We start from the raw sequence: 24763 nt of genomic DNA on the forward strand, positions 1-24763 counted from the left end.
TTTGCTGGTCCCTGGGACAGATAATCATTAATAACTGAAGTTCAGGAGAGAAATCAAGGTTAGCATTGTAGTATTATAGGTGATAATTTAAGCAGTGAGGATATATGAGATCTTGGAAAGAGGGAGAGTAAGAGAGTGCCCACATTTTTGCAGGAGGAGAAATAGGAGAGGTTAGAACCAGGGCACTACAATGTCACAGAACACAAAGTAGGCTTGTCATCATGATTCTGCTCTACCAATTTAATTCCTAAAAGAACACAGTAATGCCAGGCAAATAAAAATTTTTTATATAATTTTCATACTTTTACAAAGTTGTAATTTCATATTAACTAATGTTTAAAAAGCCAGTTTATTTGGTGAGCATCAAACTATTAAATCCATAGGGCTTTTGCTCTAAGTTGGTTTTGATGAAATTTTACTGCTTAGGTTGACTTGAAACCAAGAACCTAGTGATTTTCACTTTTTAGCACTTTATTCCTTTTGTCTTACAGTATTGGATGATGAAGATAGCAATAATATCACTGTAGGATCTCTTGTCACAGTATTGGTCAAATTGACAAGGCAGACAATGGCCGTGAGTAATTCTTTGTTGCTTTGCTTAACTAATCTAAAAATATGGAATATATTCTTTTTAGATTTATTTTAGTGGTGCTTTTACCTCAAAATCTCTGTGATTTCATTGGTGTGAATACTTTTTTCACTGATGCAAATTGCAGCACTTCATTCTTTCTTCTCCCCCCACCTCCCACTATCTTAGTAGAGAATTTCATGAGTTGCTACGGCCATATATCACCTGGTGACCAACCTAATGGCAGATTTTGGGCTGTACCAGGCCGCTTACTGAAAATCTTTCCAGCTTGGTAGGATATGCCACTATTTTTGCACCACTAGTGTGCAGCATTTAAGAACTACAAGTTTTACCTTCATCAGACAATGAGACATTAGACTTAGTCTTTAGTGGCAGTAATTGACTTTAACTAGATCGACTTACAAGTGAGGATTTTTCAAGTGTCAAAAACTGTTATGCTTTCTTTTGGAATGATATATTTAATTTTATCCATTTTGCTGACTGCTCTGCAGATTTTATTCAGTTTTTAAAGATGTTTGCACCAAAATACTCTTTTGGAATAACTTAGTTTTTTTGGTATATGGTGATTTGCTAAATAACTCCCTTGAGAGAAGTGAACCAGCCAAGGTTGAAAAATGGATCAGGTCAAAGCTCTCTTGTCAGTTGGTAGTAGGATCAGGCCTGTGAACAAATAGTTCAGTGAAGTTTAGATTCAGTCAAAGGGCCACACCTGAGGACCAAGAGGGCCACATGTGGCCTTGAGGCTGCAGGTTCCCCACCCCTGGTCTAGCTTAATCTGTGGGTTAAGATACAGATTTTTCCCTTCCCCTATTCCCGGGACTTTTGCTATTAAGTATTTGTATACTTTTTGTTCCTTGAACCAGTTCAGATGAGAGAGAAATTTAAGCGTTCCCCCTGTCCCCACTTTCCTTGATTGTATAATTTCTTCCTTGTACACTCCATTTATATGGAATAATTCTCCCCATTCTTTCTCTTTTCTCTCCCTCTCCCCCCTCCCCCCACCCTGCCCCAAGTGCCTGCCTCTTTCTCACTCTTCTGAGATTATTATATCCATGCCCTCTTGTCTAAGTAGGCTCTCTCCAACAGCCATAGTAATGAGGGCTTACATGTATCATCCTCTCATATAGGAATGTAAATAGCTTAATCTTGTTTAGTCCCTTACAATTTCTGTCTCGTGTTTTCCTTGTTATGCTTCCCTTGAGTCTTGTGTTTGAATGTCAGATTTTCTATTCATTTATTGTCTTTTCATCATGGATTGCTTGAAAATCCTCTATTTCATTAAATATTCATTTTTTTTCACCTGTAGCATTATACTCAGTTTTGCTGGGTAGGTTATTCATGGCTGTAACCTTAATTCCTTTTGCCTTTTGGAATATCTTATTCCAAGCTTTCTGATCTTTATTGTATAAGGTGCTAAATCCCGTGTGATCCTGACTATATTTGAATTAGTTCTTTCTGGCTGCTTGCAGTATTTTTTCCTTTGACCTGGGAGTCCTGGAATTTGGCTATTAATATTTTTAGGAGTTTTCATTTTGAGATTTCTTTCAGAAGGTGACTGGTAGATTTTTTCAATTTGTACTTTGCCATCTGGTTCTAAGATATCTGGGCAGCTTTCCTTTATGATTTCTTGAAATACGATGTGTAAGCTCTCTTTTTGATCTTGGGTTTCAGGTAGTCCAATAATTCTCAAAAGATCTTTCCTTGATTTATTTTCCATCTGTTATTCTGATGAGATATTTCTCATTTTCTTCAAAGTTTTCAGCCTTTTGACTTTGTTTTATTGTTTCTTGATGTCTCATGGAGTCATGAGCTTCCACTTGCCCAGTTCTAATTTTCAGGGAGTTATTTTCTTCAGGGAAGTTTTGTCATTTTCCCATGTGGCCAATTCTGACTTTTAATGAGTTACTTTCATCAGGATTTTTTTGTTTCTCTTTTTCAAGCTGTTAATTGATTTGAAAAAAATATTATTTTTCCCCAATTATATATAAAAACAACCTTTAACATTTGTCATTTTTTTTAACTTTTGAGTTCCAAATTCTGTCTTTCCTTCCCTCTGCTACACTCTCCCTGATATGGTAAGCAATATGATATAGGTTGTGTGTGTGTGTGTGTGTGTGTGTGTGTGTGTGTGTGTGTGTGTGTAACCATTTCTATATTAGTCATTTTGTGAAAGAAGACTTGAACAAAAAAAAAAGCAAAAAATAGTATGTATACTTCAGTCTGTATTCAGACAATATCTGGAGGTGGATAGCATTTTTCCTCATGAGTCCTTTGGGATTGTCTTAAATCATTGTATTGCTGAGAATAGCTAAGTCATTTACAGTTCTTCATTGTACACTATTGCTGTTACTATGTATAATGTTCTGGTTCTGTTCACTTCACTTTGTGTCAGTTCATGTAAGTCTTTTTAAGTTTTCTTGAAATCATCCTGCTTGTCATTTTTTTTTCGCACAATAATATTCCACTACAACCATATACTACAGCTTGTTTAGCCTTTCCCCTATTGATGGACCTTCCTTCAATTTCCTGATTGATTTTGAAAATAAAATTTTTTGCTTTTTAATCTGTTTCATCTAGAAATTCTTATGGGGCTTGTGTCCAATCTGTATTTTCCTTTGAGGCATAGCTTGTAGATGTTTTCAAGTCATTGTCTTCTGTGTATGTATCTTGAGCTTCCTTGTCACTATAGTAGATTTTTATGATTTTTTTTTGTTATCGTTTACTCATTTTTCAGCCTGCTTTGGACTTAATATTGTGTTGGGCTTTGCTTACCTCTGAGGGCTTGTGTGGGATGTCTAACCTGAGGTTTTTTTTTTTTTTTAACGTCCTTCTATTCCTTTCAGTAGAAAGGGGTCTGTAAGCTTTTGCGTGCTTCCCAAGTGGTGTGATATGGTAAGAGGTCTATTCACTGCTCTCCTGGTTTGTACTCTGCAAATTCCTGACCTGGTTTAGGTCTGTTGGCTTGTAAATTGTTGAGTTTCTGTAGAGTGCTGCTGTACTCAGTCGCAGTTGGCTGGCTGGAAGGTTCTGCCGATTCAGAATGACTGACTCTCTTTTGGCTTGGTCTCTTGACCTAATTTATTCCACAGCAGTCTTATGTGCGGGAATAAAGGTTAGAACTGTGTCCCCCTCTGCTCTTGGGCTCAGAGCCGCACTGCTATAGTTCTGGACTTGTTCCTTGTTCCATATACAGGTAGGTCCATTGCTCCCAATCGACCATGAATACTTCTCTCTGCTCTGAAACTGTGACCTGGAACTGGGTGATGGGCTACGTAGGTGTCAGTTGGCATTTGTTCCTGTGCCCAGTGGTATTCCTACTGCTCCAGCTGCTGTCCCCATAGCCTGCTGCTGCTGCTTCCACCTCTTGTGGCATTACTTCAACATGCTCAGGGCCAGTCGCACCCCAGTGTCTCTAGGCCTTTCTTAAGCTGCCATGGGCTGGAAAAATTACTCACTGTGACTTTTTCTTGGCTTTCCTGATCAAAATTTAGTTTGGCATGTTTTCTAGGTTGTTGAGGGTGGGGGTGGGGGAAGTGAAGGAGGTTGTATCAGGAGAGCTGGGCAAACTATTATAGAGAAATATTGGGTTGGAGGGGAAGAGGGAAGAGTATTACAATAGCCAGTAGTGGAGATAGTTATAGAGGTCACTTAATGCTTCTTGAATCTTTTTTCTCAAACCTTAGTTCTGGGCATGGAAATGGCCCATCTGTCCCCTAGTACTTGACACTTCTTGTCTAAGCAAAGGTGTGATGCTGTATGTACTCTCTTCTTCTACTAGGTACAGCTGTGGAAAATTGATGTCTATATTATTAGACTATTTACTTAACCTATCATAATAAATCAGATAAAGGAAGGTAGCTTTATATCCATTTTTTGGTGAGAAAAATGTTCCCAATTCCTTTTGTTCCCATTTGCAAAGAGATTTTTGGTATTTTGGTCATGTTGGGCATTTAATATGTGCTTTGATATTGATGATTGATTGATTTGATCAACAATAAGTAGTGCTTATTTTACTACTAGATATTAGATGAACTAGTAAAATGTGGTTATGCCACTTAGTGAGCCCTTAGCATGTATTATAAATCCCTGTATGTTCAGATTGCTGGCCCTCAAGTCTTACACTAAAACGTTAGGGATACTCATTGAAGCTTAAGAGACAATTACTAGACTCTACTACCTCCCATCTAAAGATAAAAAGAGTATTTATATATGGAAAGCACTTTGGATTCCCTGAAAGAAGGAAGAAGGCAAATAAAGGATAGTGGTAATCACAGAGATAAAATTGCTAATTTTAGATAAAATTGAAAAGCTTTTATGTGAACAAAATCAATGCAGCTAGAATAAGGGAGGCTTTTAATTTCAAAAAAAATCTTATGCATCAGATATTTCTGATAAAGATTTAAAGTCCAAGACATATAATTAATACAAACATGAGACTACAAAACATTCTCTGAATAAGTGGTCAAAGAATATAAGCACTTCTCGTAAGAGGAATTACAAACTGTTAACACCGCTGTGAAAGACTGTTCCCAGTCACTAATCAGAGAAATGAAAATCAGAGCAACTCTTTGGTGTCACTTTACATCTAGCAAATTGACAAAGATAAAAGGTGGGAAATAATTAACCTTGTGGAGAGAAAGTCAGGCATTCTGAGATGCTATTTCTGGGACATTAATTGGCCCAAACATTTGCCAAGCAGTAAAAATAAAAGGACCTGGGAAATACACTGCTAGGCATCATCCCTCACTCCCATCTCTACCCATGGAGTACTGGGAAGGTTAGTGGGAAAGAAAATAAATGTTTGGTAATTGAAAAAAACTACTTAAAAAGAAATGAAGCTGATTAATAAAAATTTTGAAAATGTAAAGAAAAAATCAATATAGACAGTTCTTGCTTTATGTAAATTTGCATTATGCAAATTTGACCATTTGCATAAGGAGTTCTGAAAGCAATCTACATTCCAAAAAAAGACCCATGCTAACTGTGTGCTTGTGCTCATGCTCTCTCTATGTCTCTCTCTGTTACTCTCTCCCTTTTTCTCCTTGTCTCCTCTACTGCCCCTTGGCTTGGCATTCAGAGGCCTCCCACCTCGGGCGCCCCCCCCCCCCAAAAAAAAAACAGCCTTTAAAAAAATCCTTGAAGTGAAAGCCAAAGAATGGATTCACAGAGAGAGACTGCCATCATGAGACCTTTAGTGTGGAGAGAGGAGACCTTTTGTCTTTTGTGGCCCTCACATGTCTGTCTTCTGTCCATCCACAATTGAGTACCGCTTGTTTGTCCCTAGCCCCCATATATTGCTCATCTTCTCCTGTCTTTGTCCATTATGACCTTTTATGTATCTACCCCCTGTGTATTCTTCCTCTTGGTTCTGACCAGGTCCCCACATGGCTGGCCCTGGCCCTCATGTGGCAACCCCCGCCACCGCCTACCAACGTTCTTCCTCTTGCTTCTCTTTCCCTGGCCCCCACGTGCCCTTGAACCATGTCCTGACCTCCCTCCGTGGGCATTCAGGCTCCTTCCTGTCTTCTTCCTTCCCTTCAGCCACATCTGTGGGCAAATTTGTATGTAAATTTTGTTTTATGTAGAAATCTGCAGAACTGGTCTGCTTATGTAAAGCAAGAACTGCATGTATATGATCAATTTGTAATCAGTCTTCCTAAATTAGCTTGTTTTCTAATGTAAATCTGAATAGGATGAAGTTGAGATTAAAAAAGTAAATTCAAAAAGACTTTTCAGATTTATTGTTGTGTTGAAATTTTGCTATAATTAATACTGGAGCCTGATACTCTTGAGTATCTTAGCTGAATTATATCAGAGAGGACGTTAAAGCTGTGAAAGCCATACTTATTCCATCTCTTTGCAGACAAGTGTCTCTCTTCTTCTTAGCATTAAAATCCTATTATGGACCCTGAATCACCTTGGTCTTTTTTATTGATCTGGTTAGAAAACTAACATTATAAAGATGCAGTCCGTTTTATGTAATCCATTTTTATAGTGCTTTTTTAAATTATTATTTAGCTTAATAAACTATTTTAAGCTCATTGTAGTTTTAAATTTCAGAAAATAATGCTACTAATAGTTTGGTTTTATTGTCTTTTCTTTGGTCTGGATCTGTGATTTCATTGTTATAGAATACTCGGTGAGGAAGCTTCCTTTAAAAATGATCATCAGCAGTTCTGAACTTTAGAGCCTTGTTATAAGACTCCTTTGGCAGTTCTTGAAACTTGGATCACTTCTCAGAATGTTTTTAATGCATAAAGTAAAATAAAATATAAGGATTACAAAGGAAATAATTCTGTTGTAACAAAATGATTAAGTATTAAAAAATATTCAAGTTCATGAACCCTAGGTCAAGAACCTCTGCCTAAGAGAGAGTTGCCTAGGGCATTGAGAGATTAAGTAATTTGTTCAAATTCATAGCTAGTATCTCTTCCTGACTCCAAAGCCTGGCTTTTCACAGTCTCCCAAGTTTTAACAAGAATAGAAAAATTCATGTTTTAACTCTTGGGAATTATGCTGAAATAAAATTTAAAATGGAATGTTTTTTATGTTTAATTAAAGACATTAGGAGGTACAGTGAAATGTGAATTAACTGTTCTTTGTTACATTGTACTTTTCACTCAAGAAACTCATATTGGTGCTATACATCTAAAAACTTCCAAGGTAGATATGGTAGATTATAAGCAATGTAGGATTATTTTTGCAATTAGATAAAGTGTTATTGAGGGGGTCCTGGTTTACTCACCAAAACAAAATAACAAAAACCAAAAGCACCTTTTCTTGATAATGTTTTGTTGTAAGAATGTTTTGTTATTGACCTAACAACATTAGTTGACCTAATATTTTTCTTTTTCCCTTTTTTTCCCCTCAGGAAGTATTTGAAAAGGAACAGTCTATCTGTGCTGCAGAAGAGCAGCTGGCAGAAGATGGGGCAAGTTGATTAAGAACTTGGGCTCTCATGATAGCACCTGCACTAATTGGTTGAAGAAATAATTTTTTATTTGGGGAACTTACTGACTTGTAGATGTTAGGAAGTTTAAAAAATTATTATAGCCTTCTTAATCTAAAAATTTACTTAACTTCTAAAACATATCCATTACCACAATTCTCAGTTTATGTATGTGTAGTTAAGATAATTGCATACAAAATTAATTGTAGGTATATATTTTTTTAATGTGCTGTACTTTGCACTTACCCTTTTCTGGTGTATTATAGCAAGGTGATGCCAATAAAAATAAGACTAAAGGATGGCAGCAGAAGAATAAAGGACCTAAGAAAACTGCTAAATCAAAAAAAAAGAAACCTTTGAAAAAAAAGGCAGCCTCTGTGCCATTGCCCCAGTCAAAGCAGCAGAAGCAAAAGCAGGCAAATGGGGTTGTTGGGAGTGTAAGTATTCTCTATGCAGTCAAATTGCTTTTTTTATTGTTCTATTAAGCAAATCAGGAAAAGACTCCAAAGTAGTAGCTAATGAGCCAGTTAGTAATTTGTACCTCTCCCCCCATCCTCCTACCTTTCTACTAAAATTGATTGCATCTGGGAGAGGAATGGTTTAGCATTTTGTCACAGGTTACTTAAAAAAAAAAAAAGTGTGTGTGTGTGTAAAATGATTTGTTTTTTATTATTATAGAGTACTTAAAAATTTTTTTTGGAGGGGCGAGTAGAGCCGAGATGGAAGAAGAAAAGAAGCATTCTAGCTGAACTCTCCCAATATTCCCCTTTAAACAACTTTAAAATAATGTCAGATCAAATTCTAAAGTGGCATAACTAAGAAAGGGTTGGGATGGGACATTTTTCCAGACCAGGACGGCTTGGGAGGTCAGAAGGAGAAGTCTCTGACACTGAGGTGGGGGCTGTACAGGAGCTTAGTACAGTCTAGCTGTGGGACTTGGAAGAGGTAATGACAACAGCAGTAGCATTAGAACCAGGAACTCTTAATACTCAGCAATGGTAAGGGTATTGAACACCTGGTCAAAGATTCCAGAGGAACCCTTTGCTAGTACTGACATAGGACCAGGCAACTCCATTGCCCATTACGTATTTCTGGGTTGCAGTTCTAGGGCAGAGAGGAGTGCTTTTAGTTGCAAGAGAACAGGGACATTATGTAGGTGAAGACTAGAGTTCAGACCAGGTAAGCATGACACTGAAAACTTACAGGCCCCTACAGAACTAGCTGTAAAAACAGCAGCACGGAAAAGCCAGGAGCTTGGGACAGTGACCCTCTCCACCTCCTGCCCCCACCCCTTATGAGCAGAACCTAACTCTTAACATAAAGTTCTTAGAGAAGAAATAGGATGGAAAAAATGAGCCCCCCTTCTTCACCTCCCCCCCAAAAAAACCTGACCATAAAAATCTGTTATGGTGACATGAAAGCTGAAGACACAAACTCAGAAGACAATGACATGAAAATGTCTGCAAGTAAAGCCTCAAAAAAAAAACTGCACATTGTACACAATCCAGTAAGAATTACTACAAGAACTAAATGAGATTAAAAATGAGTAAAAAATGATTTTAAAAATCAAATAAGAGCAGTTAAGGATAAATTGGGAAAAGAAATAAGACTTATGGAAGAAAATTAGGAAAAGAGAATTAACACCTTGGTAAAAAAGGAACAATAAATACTAAAGAAAATGAAAGACCTGGAGAAAACTGAATGAGAATAGAAAGGAATATACCTCTTTCTCAGCTGTCCGTGGCACCTTTTCAAAATTGACCACCTATTGGGGGAATAAAAACCTCACAAACAAATGCAGAAATATTAAATGCACCTTTTTGAGGCCATAATATGATTAAAAATTACATTAAATAAAAGACCTTGGCGGCATGCATTAAAAATCAGAAATTAGGTAATCAGATCTTAAAGAATGACATGTATAATGCGTATCATATTGTTTGCCTTCTTGGTGGATGGGAGAGACACAGGAGGGAGGGAGAGAATTTGGAACTAAAAAAAAATTTTAAAACATAATTTTAAAAGTTTTTGTTGATGCATTTTATTTCTTTCCACACCTGTGATTCCCAACTAATACTCTTTTCCTCCTCCCACCCCACTTAAAACAACCGTAGTATACTTTAAGTATAAAAATAATTTTTTTTTAAGGACGAAAAATGTATTGCCCAATAGAATCATACTCTTTGGAGCATGGAGGCACCCTTGCATTTTAAGTCTATTATAGCAGAATGCAAACTCTTGCAGTTCTTACCAGATGGGAAGGTGCTTTGAATTTGGGTTTAGTGGTGAGTCATTATATATGTCATCAGGTGCTAGCCTCACTAAGTACAGAGAGACTGGGTGCAGGATGATAGGTTGTCATCTCTGTGGGAGAAGTAAATAATATCCACACTGACAAAATGGTGGATCCTCAAAGTAATGAGTATGAAATGCGGATAACACAATTAACATACAGAAATATTTAATGTTTAGTATTTTGAAGCATAGATCTTAAAACCTTTAAAAATATTAAGTTAGCATTTCGTTTTAAAGCAGACTTTAGGAAACCTTTTCCTTCAACAGCTCAACACTATCTCACCTAAATAATTTGCTACATGAAGTAATATTTTCATAATTCAGTTCAATAAAATTTTATTAAGTATCTGTTCATTATTCTTGGTTAAAAACAAACTAAACCATGTCTTCAAGGAGTTTTCTGCCTGGGGCAGTAAAGCTGGGATTACTTAGCCGGGCATAACATTTTTTCCCTGAGCCTTTCTGAAAAGTCCTAGGTAATTAAATATTTTTCTGTGGCTTCATTTTCTTCCTAGGAAGCTGCTATAAAAGAAGATGATGATGACGTATCTGACAAAGGCAGTGACTCTGAGGAAGAAGAAACAAATAGGGACTCCCAAAGTGAAAAAGATGATGGAAGTGACAGAGAATCTGACAGAGAACAAGATGAAAAACAAAACAAAGATGATGAAGCAGTAAGCCTTTGTAGTATGAGCTTATTAGATTTCTGAACTGTACATCTGTTTACTCACCCTCAGCATTAAAAAAAAAAACAACCCTATATCCTTTTAATAGTGTCAGTATATTATCTGGTTTTTTATTTCCTAATGAGGAATTTTTAGTCAGGGTCAGAAAGCAGGTTGGGCCACAGTCTGCTAATAGACCTTATTCTTCACTCCTTAACCCTTTTTTTTTAACTGGACCAGTAGGTCTAAGGTGGTAGCCACTGTGCCTTCTCTGCTAGCAGCAGTGCATGGAATGCAGGGATAAACTGTACAAGTTTCCCAGGTGACCAGAAGTGTATTGTGAACTAGCAAGTCCTGTAGCTTGGCATTTTCTTTAGTCTTTCTCCTAGTCCTGATTGGATTAGTTCTGAGAAGAGCAGAGGGCATTAAATGGATGGAGAGCCCATCACTAATAATCCAAGATGAATGTTCTGTACTGAGCACACCACTGTTGATTCAATATTAACAGTTAAGTTCAAACAAAAATTAAGTGTGATAATTATAGCTCCTTGTGAGGAGCAAATGAGATAATACAGTTTAAGCTCATAAAGCTTTAACCTACAGTAAGGTTTTTGGGACACCCTGTATATGTAAATCATTTTGCAGACCATAGAGTGATATGTAAATGTTAGCTATTATGAAGGACTCTGCTGGGGTAGTGGTAATGAATATAGGGAGAGAGCCAAGGAGGGCTCAGATTCAGGATGTACTTGATAACTGTTTGTAGGAGTAGAGATAAGAGGCAAGTCAAAGATAACATCAACGTTTCCTGACTGAGGAGATTGTATAAATGATGGTACTATTGACAAATAATGGTGAGGAAGATAAATGGGTTTTGGGTAGGTTGAATTGTCAGAACATCTGGATTACCCAGGTACAGTTTGTCCAGTTTGTAAAGTGATATGGATCCTGGAGTCTAGAAGAGAGTTCTGAGGAAGGACCAGAAATAAAGATTTGGGAGTCATCCCTTTAGAAGTCATAGGTGGAATTGTATGAGAGAGTAAGGTTACCGAGGAGGAGAGTATAGAGAGAAATGGGATGAGGAGAGAATTTTGGGGAGGACTTCCTTGAGGCAATGGGAAGAAAAGTCATCAATGAAAGAAGCAGTGAAAGATCTGTTAGAAGACTGAGAGGGCCACAATAATACTTTTTCTTTTTTTTTTTTTTTTTAAACCAAGAGAGGACAGAGTGTTTAGGAGGAGGATGTGGTGTATAGTGTCAGATTGAGGAGGGTGATGACTGGGAAAAGGTCATTAAATTTGGTTATTGTGAAGTCATTGGTCTTTGAGATTAGTTTGGGTAGAATGCTGTGGACAGAAGCAAGACTGATCGCAAGAGGTTGAGAAGGTAGGTGGTGTCAGAGTGGAAGTATTGGGTGTAGGCTGCCTTTTCAAGATGTTTCACTGTGGCTGGTGGTGGATGGTGGTGTGGGGAAGGGTGGAAATGGTAGGGAAATAGAAAAATTGAAGGGTAACTATATGACATAAAATGTTCAAGGGAAGACTTTTTAGGATTGGATAGACCCAAGCTTATTTGTGGCATATGGGAAAGAGACAGTGCAGAGAGAAAGATTGTAGATGTGTGAGTGAAAGGGGGTGAGAAGTGAGTTAAGGTCCTGGAAGCAAGTGGGGATGGGATTCAGGGACCTAAGTAGAGGCATTTGAGGACAAAAGATGATACTTTGGGTTGCTGGAATGCCTTCAATCTTCTCAGTAGAGGCAAGGTCCTCTGTTGTGGGGGTGAGAGGTGATCAGGGGCTTGAGGGAAATTATTTAGTACTGGCACTATAGGGAATATCATAGAAATTTTTCCATTCTAATGCATTTAAATACCTAGGTAGTAATAAGAGCGCAGATGCAAGGTTATACCTATAAATTTATAATGCTTGAAATCAGCTTGCTTTTTGTGATTTGATCCATTACTAACAGCAATGCAGTATCAGAGAAACTGGCTGATAGAGGGTCCCAGGGTTGGGAATTAGCAGATTGGGAATGTTGCAAGGTTGGGGGTAGGGTTGAGTGAGGCCTTCTTGGGTGGTGTCTACAACAGTGCAGCAGTGGCAGAGTGAGGAGTTAGAGCTGTATGTACATGGAGACAAATGAAGCCATAACGGGAGTGACTAGAAAATTAGGAAAAGGTCAAGTGACAGATAAGATCCATTGAGAGTGAAAAAGGGTAAGTTTAATGTGATGGAGGAATACTACAGGTGGAAAAATAAGGGTTATGGGTTGACAAGTGGAATTTGAACATACAGAAACTTGGAGCTAGTACAATTCCATGGGATATTGAAGTCTGTGCCTCGTGTGAGACTGCCTGGGGTGAAGAAAGGTGATTGTTGAGGTTGAAGAATATTGTGGGTAGGAATTAAAGAGCTTGTCTGTATGAATGTTACAATTAGTAAGCTAGAAGTAGAAAGTGGAAGAAAGAGAAAGACCATGAACATGTGATAAGGTCATTTAAATTGGGTGAATGACCTGGAAATCAATAGAGGATAGTAATATAAATGGGGAGAAGATTGTGGAAGAAGAAGAGAAAAGCTTGTTGAGAGAGATAAGGAGAAGTTGGGAGCAGGGAGTATAATTATATATAATATCTGTTATATACTAATATTGAGGTCTAGGGGTGCTGGGGTCCTGAAATAGTGACACACAGGTCCTTCCTGAATGAACTGGACCCAAGCCTTCTTTCAGCCAAAGACAAGGTTTATTACAGCCTCCATCAGGGTGGGTGTGATTCTAAAAATCCGCCACATAGGCTAGAAATATGAGCACCTTAATGGAGGCAAGATGAATCTTATATACAGAAGACTGTGGAAACAGAGAAGGGGGTCTATGTGGAATTGAGGAGTGGCGATCTAGGGTGGGGCCAGGTACAGACAGGGAAAGGGCAGTTAATTAACTGGGAAGGGCTGACTGCCCCAGGTGAGTGCCAGGGACTTGGGAGAGGCCAGGGCTTTTCCTTTTCCTTTTAGGGGTTCAGATCCCATTCTCATCACTAATATGAAACTACAGTTAACAGCACGACTGAAATGTGGACATGTAAAAATAGAAACAGTATTTTTTTTCTAGGATTTGCAGATGTGGGGTAGGGTTGTTGCTTTAATTCATAGGAAGAGGTAAAGTATAATATATTACGTAGACCTCAGAGTAGAATGACTTATTTAAGAGTATGTGTTGTGTTAGTCTCGTTGCCTGATTTAAAAGTAAAATGATTTGTCATTTATTTGAATAGGAGTGGCAAGAATTACAACAAAGTATACAGAGGAAAGAGAGAGCTCTGCTGGAAACCAAATCAAAGATAACACACCCTGTTTACAGTCTTTACTTTCCTGAGGTGAGTTGTGTACACATAGTAGTTTTTTTTCCAAGATTGTGATTTTTTTTTCCCTTCAGTATTTCACAGTTGTATGTTTTCTGTGCCTTATGCTAATGAATGTAGTCCTGATGAGTTCTGATGTAGGGACCACTGTGACTGGTTTAAAAAGGGGTCACTTGAGATGTCACAAGTGACATCTTTTATCATTCATGTAACAGTTCCTCTTTGGGGCTGGGTGCTATAAAAAGGGATTATAAAAGGGTGGAGGTTCATCCCTTTGAGACTATTATCTGAATGCCTTTTCTTGATTTTTATTTTCATAGTGTACTCCTAAATTCAATAAGAAAAATTTTGTAAAGTATGTTAAGGAACTTTTTTTGTTGTTAAATTTATGAGCTAGTACCTTAGATCTAACAAATGAAGCTTGGCAGGGAGATGTTCCTCTGTAGGATATCTCAAATAGCTTCTATACTTCTCTTGACTCACAAAATTCAGATCCTGTCTTCACATGCCTTTAGTGCCTTGGCCAAAATATGAGGGTAGCCGTTTCTCAGGTGAAATTCCCTTGAGAGGTGTGGAAAATTTAAGGGCTAAATATTCTTCTGCTATGTGAATCTTATTTTGAAGCTGGCATATAGCCAAAATTCATAGGACCAGGCTATCTAATATTTTAAAATTTAAATATTTACTTAGTTATGGAATGTCTCCGGGTATTCATGAAAGTGTTGACCTCCATTAATGGATCCTCCTTGAACACAATTCCTTTAGATGAAGTTGTTCCGGGAAGAAAATCTTGCTGAGGTTGTCACAGGGAGCAAATTTCTCAAATCTTTAAAGGGGAGATGGAATCTATGTCATGAAACATGTGTCTTAGTTCTGTCTCTAGAAGTGATGTTTCTGACAAAAATATGACAATGGAATATACTCTTCACCCTACAAAATTAACATGTTAGTTAATTTTGTGTTCTTGCTCCTTTAAGTGAAGAACAATACATAAAAAATCTGTGCTAATTTATGGTTACCCAGAGGGTTCTGTACATGAGAACTCAGGTATTTTTTTCTTGGTGATCTTCAGTTTTATATAGTCATAACTATAGTGTACGTTAATATTAGGAAAATAATTACCTTAGTTTATGTTGTTATATGTCCTAGTCATGTGAAATTTTAATATAAAATATAAAAGTGGAGGCATCTTAAGATGGTCTTTTAAAATTAGGCGATTATTTTGAAAGACTCCAATTTTAACCAGTTGTTGGCTCTTGCATAATAAAACCGTGAGCTAATGATAATTTTTGTGGTAATTTAAATATCATGAATGATCTTAATTTTTTCCAAAAAATTAGTTTCATTTTTCAGCAAGCATTTGTTGAGTACTACTACATGCAGAGCACAGTACATTGTACTAGGGGAGATAAACCAGATGCACATGTGACTGAACTGCTAGGCACCTAGGCAGAATGTGGTGGATGTCCTAACAGAAATGTGTGTGTGTGGAATTGAGAGAAGAAAATGTGCTTCCAGTTGGGGGGATAAATCAAGAATACTTAACGAAAGGTAGCATTTTCGCAGAGCTTTGAAGGATGGGGAGGATTTAAACAGATAGAGGTGGTGGGAGTGGGAGAACATTCCAGGTACTTGGGTCCTTCTGGATAGCTGAGATTTGTACCATTAAACAGAAGACTTAAAAAAAAAAAACACCACCACCAAAACACCTTTAATCATTTTATAGGGAAAATATGTTAGCTTGTTCCTTATTTTTTTAAACAGAAGATGCTGAATTTTAAATTTTTCTTGACAATTGGAAGTGCATTGTGAACACCAGTTACTTATTTTTTTTGTTTTGTTTTTCTCTTTATTTTTTTTATTTATTTAACATTTTTAGTTTTCAGCATTAATTTTCACAAGAGTTTGAATTACAAATTTTCTCCTAATTTCTACCCTCCCCCCCACCCAAGATGGCATATATTCTGATTGCCCCGTTCCCCAGTCAGCCTTTCTTCTGTAACCCCACTCCCCCCGTCCCCTTTTCCCTTACTTTCTCATGGGGCAAGATAGATGTTTATGCCCCATTGCCTGTATATCTTATTTCCTAGCTGCATGCAAGAACTTTTTCTTTTTTGAATGTCTTCTTTTAAAACTTTGAGTTCCAAATTCTCTCCCCTCTTCCCTCCCCATCCACCCTCCCTAAGAAGGTAAGCAATTCAACATAGGCCCCATGTGTATCATGCAAAACCCTTCTACAGTACGCATGTTGTGAAAGACTAACTATATTTTGCTCCTTCCTATCCTATCCCCCTTTATCCAATTTTCTCCCTTGACCCTGTCCCTTTTTGAAAGTGTTTGCTTTTGCTTACCTCCTTCCCCTATCTGCCCTCCCTTCTATCGGCCCACCTTTTTTATCCCCTTCCTCCTCCTTTCCTGTGGGGTAAGATGCCTAATTGAGCGTGTATGTTATTCCCTCCTCAGGTCAAATCCAAATCCAATGAGAGCAAGATTCACTCATTCTCACTCACTTGCCACCTCTTCCCTCCCAACAGAACTGATTTTTCTTGTCAGTTTTATGCGAGATAATTTACCTCATTCTATCTCTCCCTTTCTCCCTCTCTCAATATATTCCTCTGTCATCCCTTAGTTTGATTTTTTTTTTTTAGGTATCATCCCTTCATCTTCAACTCACCCTGTGCCCTCTGCCCATATACATATACAGATATATACGCATACACATATATATACACATATATACACATATATACACAATATATACACATACACACACACACATACATATATATATATGTATGTATGTATGTATTCCCTTCAGCTACCCTAATACTGAGGTCTCATGAATTATACACATCATCTTTCCATGTAGGAATGTAAACAAAACAGTTTAACTTTAGTAAGTTCCTTATGATTTCTCTTTCTTGTTTACCTTTTCATGCTTCTCTTGATTCTTGTGTTTGAAAGTCAAATTTTCTATTCAGCTCTGGTCTTTTCACTAATAAAACTTGAAAGTCCTCTTATTTTATTGAAAGTCCATATTTTGCCTTGGAGCATGATACTCAGTTTTGCTGGGTAGGTGATTCTTGGTTTTAATCCTAGCTCCATTGACCTCTGGAATATCATATTCCAAGCCCTTCGATCCCTTAATGTAGAAGCTGCTAGATCTTGTGTTATTCTAATCGTGTTTCCACAATACTCAAATTGTTTCTTTCTGGCTGCTTGCAGTATTTTCTCCTTGATCTGGGAGCTCTGGAATTTGGCGACAATATTCTTAGGAGTTTTCTTTTTGGGATCTTTTTCAGGTGGTGATCGGTGGATTCTTTCAATTTCTATTTTACCCTCTGGCTCTAGGATATCAGGGCAGTTCTCCTTGATAATTTCTTGAAAGATTATATCTAGCCTCTCTTTTTGATCATGGCTTTCAGGTAGTCCAATAATTTTTAAATTATCTCTCCGGGATGTATTTTTCAGGTCAGTGGTTTTTCCAAAGAGATATTTCACATTGTCTTCCATTTTTTCATTCCTTTGGTTCTGTTTTATAATATCTTGATTTCTCAAGCTTCCACTTGCTCCAATCTAATTTTTAAGGTAGTATTTTCTTCAGTGGTCTTTTGGACCTCCTTTTGCATTTAGCTAGTGCTGCCTTTCAAGGCATTCTTCTCCTTATTGGCTTTTTGGAGCTCTTTTGCCATTTGAGTTAGTCTTTTTTAAGGTGTTATTTTCTTCAGGATTTTTTGGGTCTCTTTTAGCCAGTCATTGACTTGTTTTTCATGGTTTTCTTGCATCCTTCTCATTTCTCTTCCCAATTTTTCCTCTACTTCTCTAACTTGCTTTTCCAAATCCTTTTTGAGCTCTTCCATGGCCTGAGACTAGTTCATGTTTTTCTTGGAGACTTTTGATGTAGACTCTTTGACTTTGTTGACTTCTTCTGGCTATATGTTTTGGTCTTCTTTGTCACCAAAGAAAGATTGCAAAGTCTGAGTCTGAATCTAAGTGCGTTTTCGCTTCCTGGCCATGTTCCTAGCCAACTTACCTGACCCTTGAGATTTTCGTCAGGGAATGACTGCTTGTAGAGTATAGAGTACTTTGTCCCAAGCTTGAGGGGCTGTGCTGTTGTTTTCAGAGCTATTTCTACACAGCAAGCTCTGCCACACCAGCGCTACTCCTCCTCCAAGTGCCAACCCAGACCTGACTCAGATCTTAAGCAGGCTCTGCACTCCAGTTCAGATCCAACACTTTATTCCTCCCACCAGGTGGGCCTGGGGCTGGAAGCAACTGCAGCTGTAGTTCTGTAGCTAACCCCGCCCCCCCCAATCCCTGGGGCAGTGGCCAAACCGCAAACTCCTTTCACTCTGTCCCAGCAGCTTTTCCCACTAACCTTCTCTGTTGTCTTTGGTGTTTGTGGGTTGAGAAGTCTGGTAACTGCCACCACTAGGGCCTCTTCCACCTGGCTCACAGTCTGGTTGGTCCAGGCGCAGTCCACGCTGGGCTCTGCTCTGCTCCACTCCCAGCTCTGTGCGCCATAGACCTTACCCAGCGACCATCCAGGCTGTCCTGGGCTGGACCCCTGCTTCCCTCTGCTATTTCATGGGTTCTGCAGCTCTAGAATTTGTTCAGAGCCATTTTTATCGGTGTTTGGAGGGTCCTGGGGGAGAGCCCTAGGTAAGTCCCTGCTTTCCAGGCCATCTTGGCTCCTCCCCCAACCGTGAACACCAGTTATTGAACTGTTTTTATAACACATCCATTCCCTCAGAACCTATTGAGCTTTCATTCAGCTGTTTACTACTGTTCTTTAGGACACTTGATGACAGCATTTTCTTGTGTCTACTTCTCCTACCCTGCTGTAAGCTGGGGCTTCTTACTGCTTTCTAGGTACCTTCCTTTTCCTCTGCTTTGGGTTAAAAACCCAGGCAGTTAAAAACTTGTTAGATTGGTGTGTAGAGGTAAGAGCAAGTATGGTGGTGGTGAGCGTATGTTCACTTTTCTATCTTGAAGCTCATGTGGGTGTTCTTTGTCCTGCTTTCTCCAGTCTTCTGTGTGCTTTTGCTTATGGTGACTCTTCTTGCTGTAATAGATTTCTGTCACCTCCCCACTCCACTTTTTGAAATACTCTAGTTCCACTTCCTCCTTGGAAGGAGGACCTTCTCATCTCAAAGTGATTTCTCCCTCAATTTGGATTTTAAATCAGTTATGGGTTGGACTAGATGACTGAGGTCCCTTCCAACTCTAGAGTTCTGCAACTGTGATTCTTACAACACCTTTTCTTGATCAGTCCTCTGAACTTCTCCCTTGTATTAAAGTTATCTGTGTACCATTTACCTACCTCTCACTGTGCATTACCAATCTTCTCTCCCCCAACCTTTCCTTCCCACCAGCTAGTAGTGCCTTCCCCTCTGAGATTACCTCCCATCTGCTTTGTATGTACTCATCTCTTGTATACCCAGTAATTTATGTGTTGTCTTTCCTACTATAATGTGAACTCCTTGAGAGCAGGCATTATATTTGCCTTTTTTTGTGTCCTAGTGCTCACTTAACATACTACCTGGCACATAGTAAGTGCTTAATAAATAATTTTTAGTTGATTACATATTTTGACTGCTCAGCGTTCTTTTGGCTTACTTTTTGGTTCTTGGTATGTATTTGTCAATCATGTGATTATAAGTATTTCTGATATTAGACAGACATCCTTCTAAATTCATCCAGTTAAGTTGGTTTTAAAATTTTTATTGCTGCTTTTTGTTTTTTACGCCGTAGTTCCTTTCTGATATACCTTCCCACTTTCCCCTTCTTCCATATGACCCTCCCTTTTAATGTAAAATTGTTGGTTTTTTTCCTAATGACATACAGGACTTTTCTTCTTCCCCTCCACAGGAAAAGCAAGAGTGGTGGTGGCTTTATATTGCAGATAGGAAGGAACAAACATTGATATCTATGCCATACCATGTGTGCACGTTAAAAGATATGGAAGAGGTAATTAATTGTATAATACCATTTCAGTATTTGTGACATATGCATATATGTCACATACATAAGTATATAATTGCACTGTTCTTTTTCTTTCTGACTTTAAAATTTTATGTTCATTTCCCTTGCACAGTCCACCAAATAATTTTTTTCTCTAGCATATCTTTTGGTTTTTTCATAGAAGCAGAATCTTTTGCCTTCAGTTAAGATTTGCATATGATAGATTATCAGAGTTTAATAGTCAGAGTGTCTTCTTGACATTTGCTTTTCAAGATTTTTGCACTTTGGATATTTTAATGCTAAAGAAAATACGATTTTATGTATTTCTCCTTTTCAGGAGTTGTGTTGTCTACAAATTTTACAGGGTTTTCCCTTACTAATCTGTTAATCAATATTTAAGCATTCTGTTTAAAAAATAAATGTTTTTCTCCCCTTTGAATTAAGAATGGAATCTGAGAAAATAAACAAGAAATACTTCTGTACTGACAGTGTTATGTTTCACATGATACATTTATCTTTACTAATGGACATTTGTGACAAAAAATATTTTGTCTTTGGTTATTTAGGGATATAATTGCTTTCAACTGCCCCCACAACCTTCCTTCTTATATTTTGTACTCCCTAGGAAAGGTGTTCTTAGTTCGCGTTTGTATAGAGGGATAGGAAAGAGGAGTAAAGTCTTGGGATGGTTTCGTTACTTCTCTAGTGTTAATTATTCTTTGAAAAACAACTTTCTCTCATTTTTTAACTGAGTGGCAAGATATTTAAAATGTTTCATTGCTGTTTTGTTTAATGCTCAAAATAGCATGTTAGCTCATTGGCTATACCTTAATTAGCTGTTCCTTAATTTATTCTTGTTTGTAAGACTAATTTTTAAAAGTTCTAGGGTTTTTTTTTTCTGTGACTGCTGAAGCTGTTTATAGATTGTGCCATTTCATTAAGGTATAGCTTAATAGCTATATAATATATATACCTTGCTAATACAAATATCAATTTTAACTTTAATTTTGAGAAAGGTTTTTGTTTGTGTGTGTGTGTGTGTGTGTGTGTGTGTCTAGAATAAGGATCATGTACTGGTTTAAAGAGTTAAATTAGTAATTTCTTATGGGCAGCAAAAGATTTCCCACTTTTTAATCTGTTCTGATCTTAGTAATGGTAATAGCTATCATGTATATAGCCCTCTCTATGTACCAGGCACTGTAGGTGCTTTATAATTATGATCTCGTTTGATTCTCACAGCAACCCTGGGAGGCAGATGCTATTGTTATCCCCATTTTACAGATGGGGAAACTGAGTCAAACAGGTTTATTAACTTAACCAGGTTCACACAGCTAAGTAAGTGTCTAAGGCTGGCTTTGAACTCATGTCTTCCTGACTCCGGTTCCCAGCACTCTGTCCACTATATCATCCAGTAGCCTATATTCCCTGTGAAGTAGACCTGGGTTAGACATAAAGAGTTTGATGAATGGGACTGTTATTGCCTGGGGTCATAGGGCAGGGCTAGAAGGGACTTTACAGATCATTTAGTGTAAGTTCTTTGCTTTAAGCATCTCCCCTCCCCCCCTTTTTTTTAAGAGACAAGAAAAATAAATTTTCTACCTGCCAGATTTTTACATTGTACACCAAAGGCTTTTATCTTTATACTTTAGTAGATCTGCTTCATATATCTCTTCTAATTACCTTCTTTCCTACTTCCCAAACAAAACTTTCCCAATTACTTTTAACTAGTTTCTGTTTGAGAGTTGTAATAAGTGTGGCTTGGTTATCCAGAACCTGCTTTACATTAATGATGGGAGAGGTTCTTTTATCTTTATTTTGGTATGGTGCCCCGATTAATATACCCTTTCATGTATCATATTTTGAAGGCATTTCTGAAGGTTCTTCCTAGTGCTTTAATTTGAATGAAAAGTACATAGTGTTGCTGTGATGTTTGATACCTAAAGCAAATGTGTAAATTGCTCTTACCATCTTTCTCCAGGAAACTTGAAATGATTAGAAATAGTAAATAGCAAATCTTATTGCACCTTACCAATGCAAACATTGGTATACCATTATTTTATTATTGAGAACCTTACTGATTAAATAAATAGCATGACTGTAAGAAATAGTACTTCTGTATGCATTTGTCATTAGTCTCCATTCTGCATATCCTCATGGAATTTGTTCCAGCTGTGTTGTATCATTGCTTCTCATATCAGTATATTCTCATATCAGTATCATCAGAGGGTTGTCTTTTTTAAATTGGTCTATTATTAATTCCAGTATTCCCCTCTATAAGAACTTTCAAAATGTCATTGCCTTCTATAAACAGTAAGGGCATACCAAGGCTGTCTTTTTTGCTCTGCTGAGACTGCCTGCTTGTTCCACAGAAACTCTTGGACCCCTTTGATGAAGAATAGTATAAAGGCCCAAATCAAAGGTGCATAGGCATGTCATCACAAGGAATGAGGCTTTGAAACAACCAAAGCATCTTTTATGTTGTCATGGATGACTAGCAGGTAGGGTTATACTGGATTCAACTGCTTGCTGTTAACAGGCAGCTTAGGTCATTCTAGCAATAAGAGGTTTTCACGGCCCTGGCTTTATATTGATTAATTTCTAGTTTAACTTAGTTTCATTAATTTCTTACTTCTCCTTACTTTATTATGATAGCTTATCATTTTACATTACCTTTTCCCCTTGCCTTCTGAAATATTAATATTTTCCTTTCCTTCTTGAGTTCGCCAGCCCTGCCTTGCTTTGTTATACTACATCTGTTCTAAACAGCACACTTTAAAACATCACATCCTCGAATTCCATATTGAAATGGCACAATTTATAAACAGTTTCAGCAGTCAAAAAAAATCCCACTAACTTTTAAAAATTAGTCTTATAAACAAGAATAAATTAAGGAAAGCAGGAATTTAGTCTTTTGAATTTCCTGTATTCTTCATGATTTCTGCATCTTTAAGAAAGTAATTGAAAAGTCTGATTCCATTGGTGACTTAACTAAGTTCATCAAATCATAGATTGTATGCTGTTTCCTAGTATAACGTTCTACAGTCACAGGTACTCTGCATTCTTTTTAAATTTATTTCTAGCCAGCAATGGCACAGTTCTATGACATTTTAAAGTCTAAACATAGTAGTTAATCTTATAAATGGCAATTCTTTCATATTCCCAATAAACACATCGCATACATTCAGTTGTATTATTCACATGGGATAAATGTTCATGCCCATTTATGAGTTTTAAATTTCATAGTAATTGCACTGTAAACTATCACAAAAAAATAATGTTACATTAAGGAAAAGGGGGGAGTAGTTCCATCTTTAGTAATAATGATCAAATATACTTCTACTGTTGATGTTGCCCAACAATTGAATTCCAGAACCATGAATTTTTTTTAGTTAGGATTAACAAAACTTAATTTGGGATAGCCTTTTTAAAAAGCCCCAAATGCCTAAGTTAATTTCTTATATGTATAATTTTAAACTTTATCTTTCTCCAGTTAGTTACTCTGGCCAGAAGCAGAAGTGATATGCAAATTTGCATTGTTGCAATCAAATCAGTTTAATAATAAATGATGAATGTCCAGTTTAAAATATCCTTCCCCCTCCCCCACATGAGCTTTATGTTTTGCTTACTCATATCTTAAATTGCTCTCTGCTATTGTTTTCATGCACATCAAAGCCTTAACTTTTGTTTTAAATTTTGAAATGAGTAAAGCTATTTAATTCCACATTTACCAGTTCACTGTTAAATAAATTTCATAAACCAAATTCACCTGGACATCAATATATCACACAGTGAAATACTAGACATATATTGCTAAAATAGATTAAAAGCCTGACCCTAATTAAAAAAAAAACCTGATAAAAGCAACCTTTTTTTGTGGGACCAAATGACAAAAGGTAAATACATGCCCAGACAACAATAGGACCCTTTTCCTGGCCTTGGCAAAGATTTCTCTTTAATGCCATCCTATAACTTGAACAGAAGGAGCATCTAAGGAAATTTTTACCATTTTACTTTATTTTTAAATCCTGGTGCAACCCTAAGGTTTTTGGAATCTTTTTAGCAATATATTAATATTTAGTAATTTTAGGAAGCCCAGAGAAGCTAGTTGTGATTACTCAGATATCATGACAGAACTGTTTCTGTATGGCCACCATGATATATGGTGGAATAATTTATATAACAGATCACTTGGCTTTCAAACTTTAGAGAGGAGCTAAAAAGCAGAGATTTACCTAAACCAAGATTGTATGTAAGGGAGTCATTGCTCCTTTTCTTTGACCCCTATCCATTAACTCTTCTGTCTTTCTGGCTTGTGACTTTCTTCCTCTTCATGTTTCTAAATAGTTTGTATAGTAAAAATTTACATTATCTTTGTGTATATCCATTATCCAGGTAAAATAGCTATTTTCTTAGCCACCAGAAAAGCTGCTACCTAACCTTGTCAGTGAGCTGTTTAGAAGTAAGAAGAGGAAAAAAATGGCTCCCTTCTCTTTACCAACTCAGATTTTATTGTGATTAACTTCCATGTATTATTGTGATTTCTATAAATCCTACATACATTATGCAAATAATACATTTTTCACAGACCTTTCAAAGTCTTGGATTCTTCTTCAAAATTCCTCTTAAATGAAAGCTGTTATTTTGAAAATGCCAGTATATAACTTGACCCCTTGTAGCAATTTCTCTCTATTACATTAAAAATCATGGGGATGCAGATGAAAGGTCTCTGCTTCCACAGGTTGGTTTCTTTTTGGTTTATGTATTATTTTATATTGGCAGGCAATGAAGGGAGCATTGGACTTAATCAAGAAACATATCTTCACATGCTGTCTCTGTTACTTACTTGGCTTTGTATCAGTGAGCAGGTCATTTAACCTCTTTGCCTATTTCCTCAACTGTAAAATTGAGTTTAATAATACCTGTAGTACCTACTTTAAAGAGTTG

At 37.2% G+C, this 24763-nt stretch overlaps 1 protein-coding gene across 1 annotated transcript in view; it reads left to right on the top strand.

Annotated features, from left to right (window-relative positions):
- Nucleotides 1-24763, top strand: part of SEC63 (SEC63 homolog, protein translocation regulator) — an 87285-nt gene that overhangs the window by 59528 nt on the left and 2994 nt on the right. Inside the window, exons 14-19 of the mRNA XM_036766405.1 lie at nt 492-574; nt 7461-7520; nt 7805-7975; nt 10349-10507; nt 13769-13870; nt 19727-19825. Coding sequence (XP_036622300.1) covers nt 492-574; nt 7461-7520; nt 7805-7975; nt 10349-10507; nt 13769-13870; nt 19727-19825 — 674 coding nt within the window. The remainder of the gene's footprint in view (nt 1-491; nt 575-7460; nt 7521-7804; nt 7976-10348; nt 10508-13768; nt 13871-19726; nt 19826-24763) is intronic.

Source organism: Trichosurus vulpecula, chromosome 7 (genome assembly GCF_011100635.1).
Source record: "Trichosurus vulpecula isolate mTriVul1 chromosome 7, mTriVul1.pri, whole genome shotgun sequence".
Lineage (NCBI taxonomy): Eukaryota > Metazoa > Chordata > Mammalia > Diprotodontia > Phalangeridae > Trichosurus > Trichosurus vulpecula.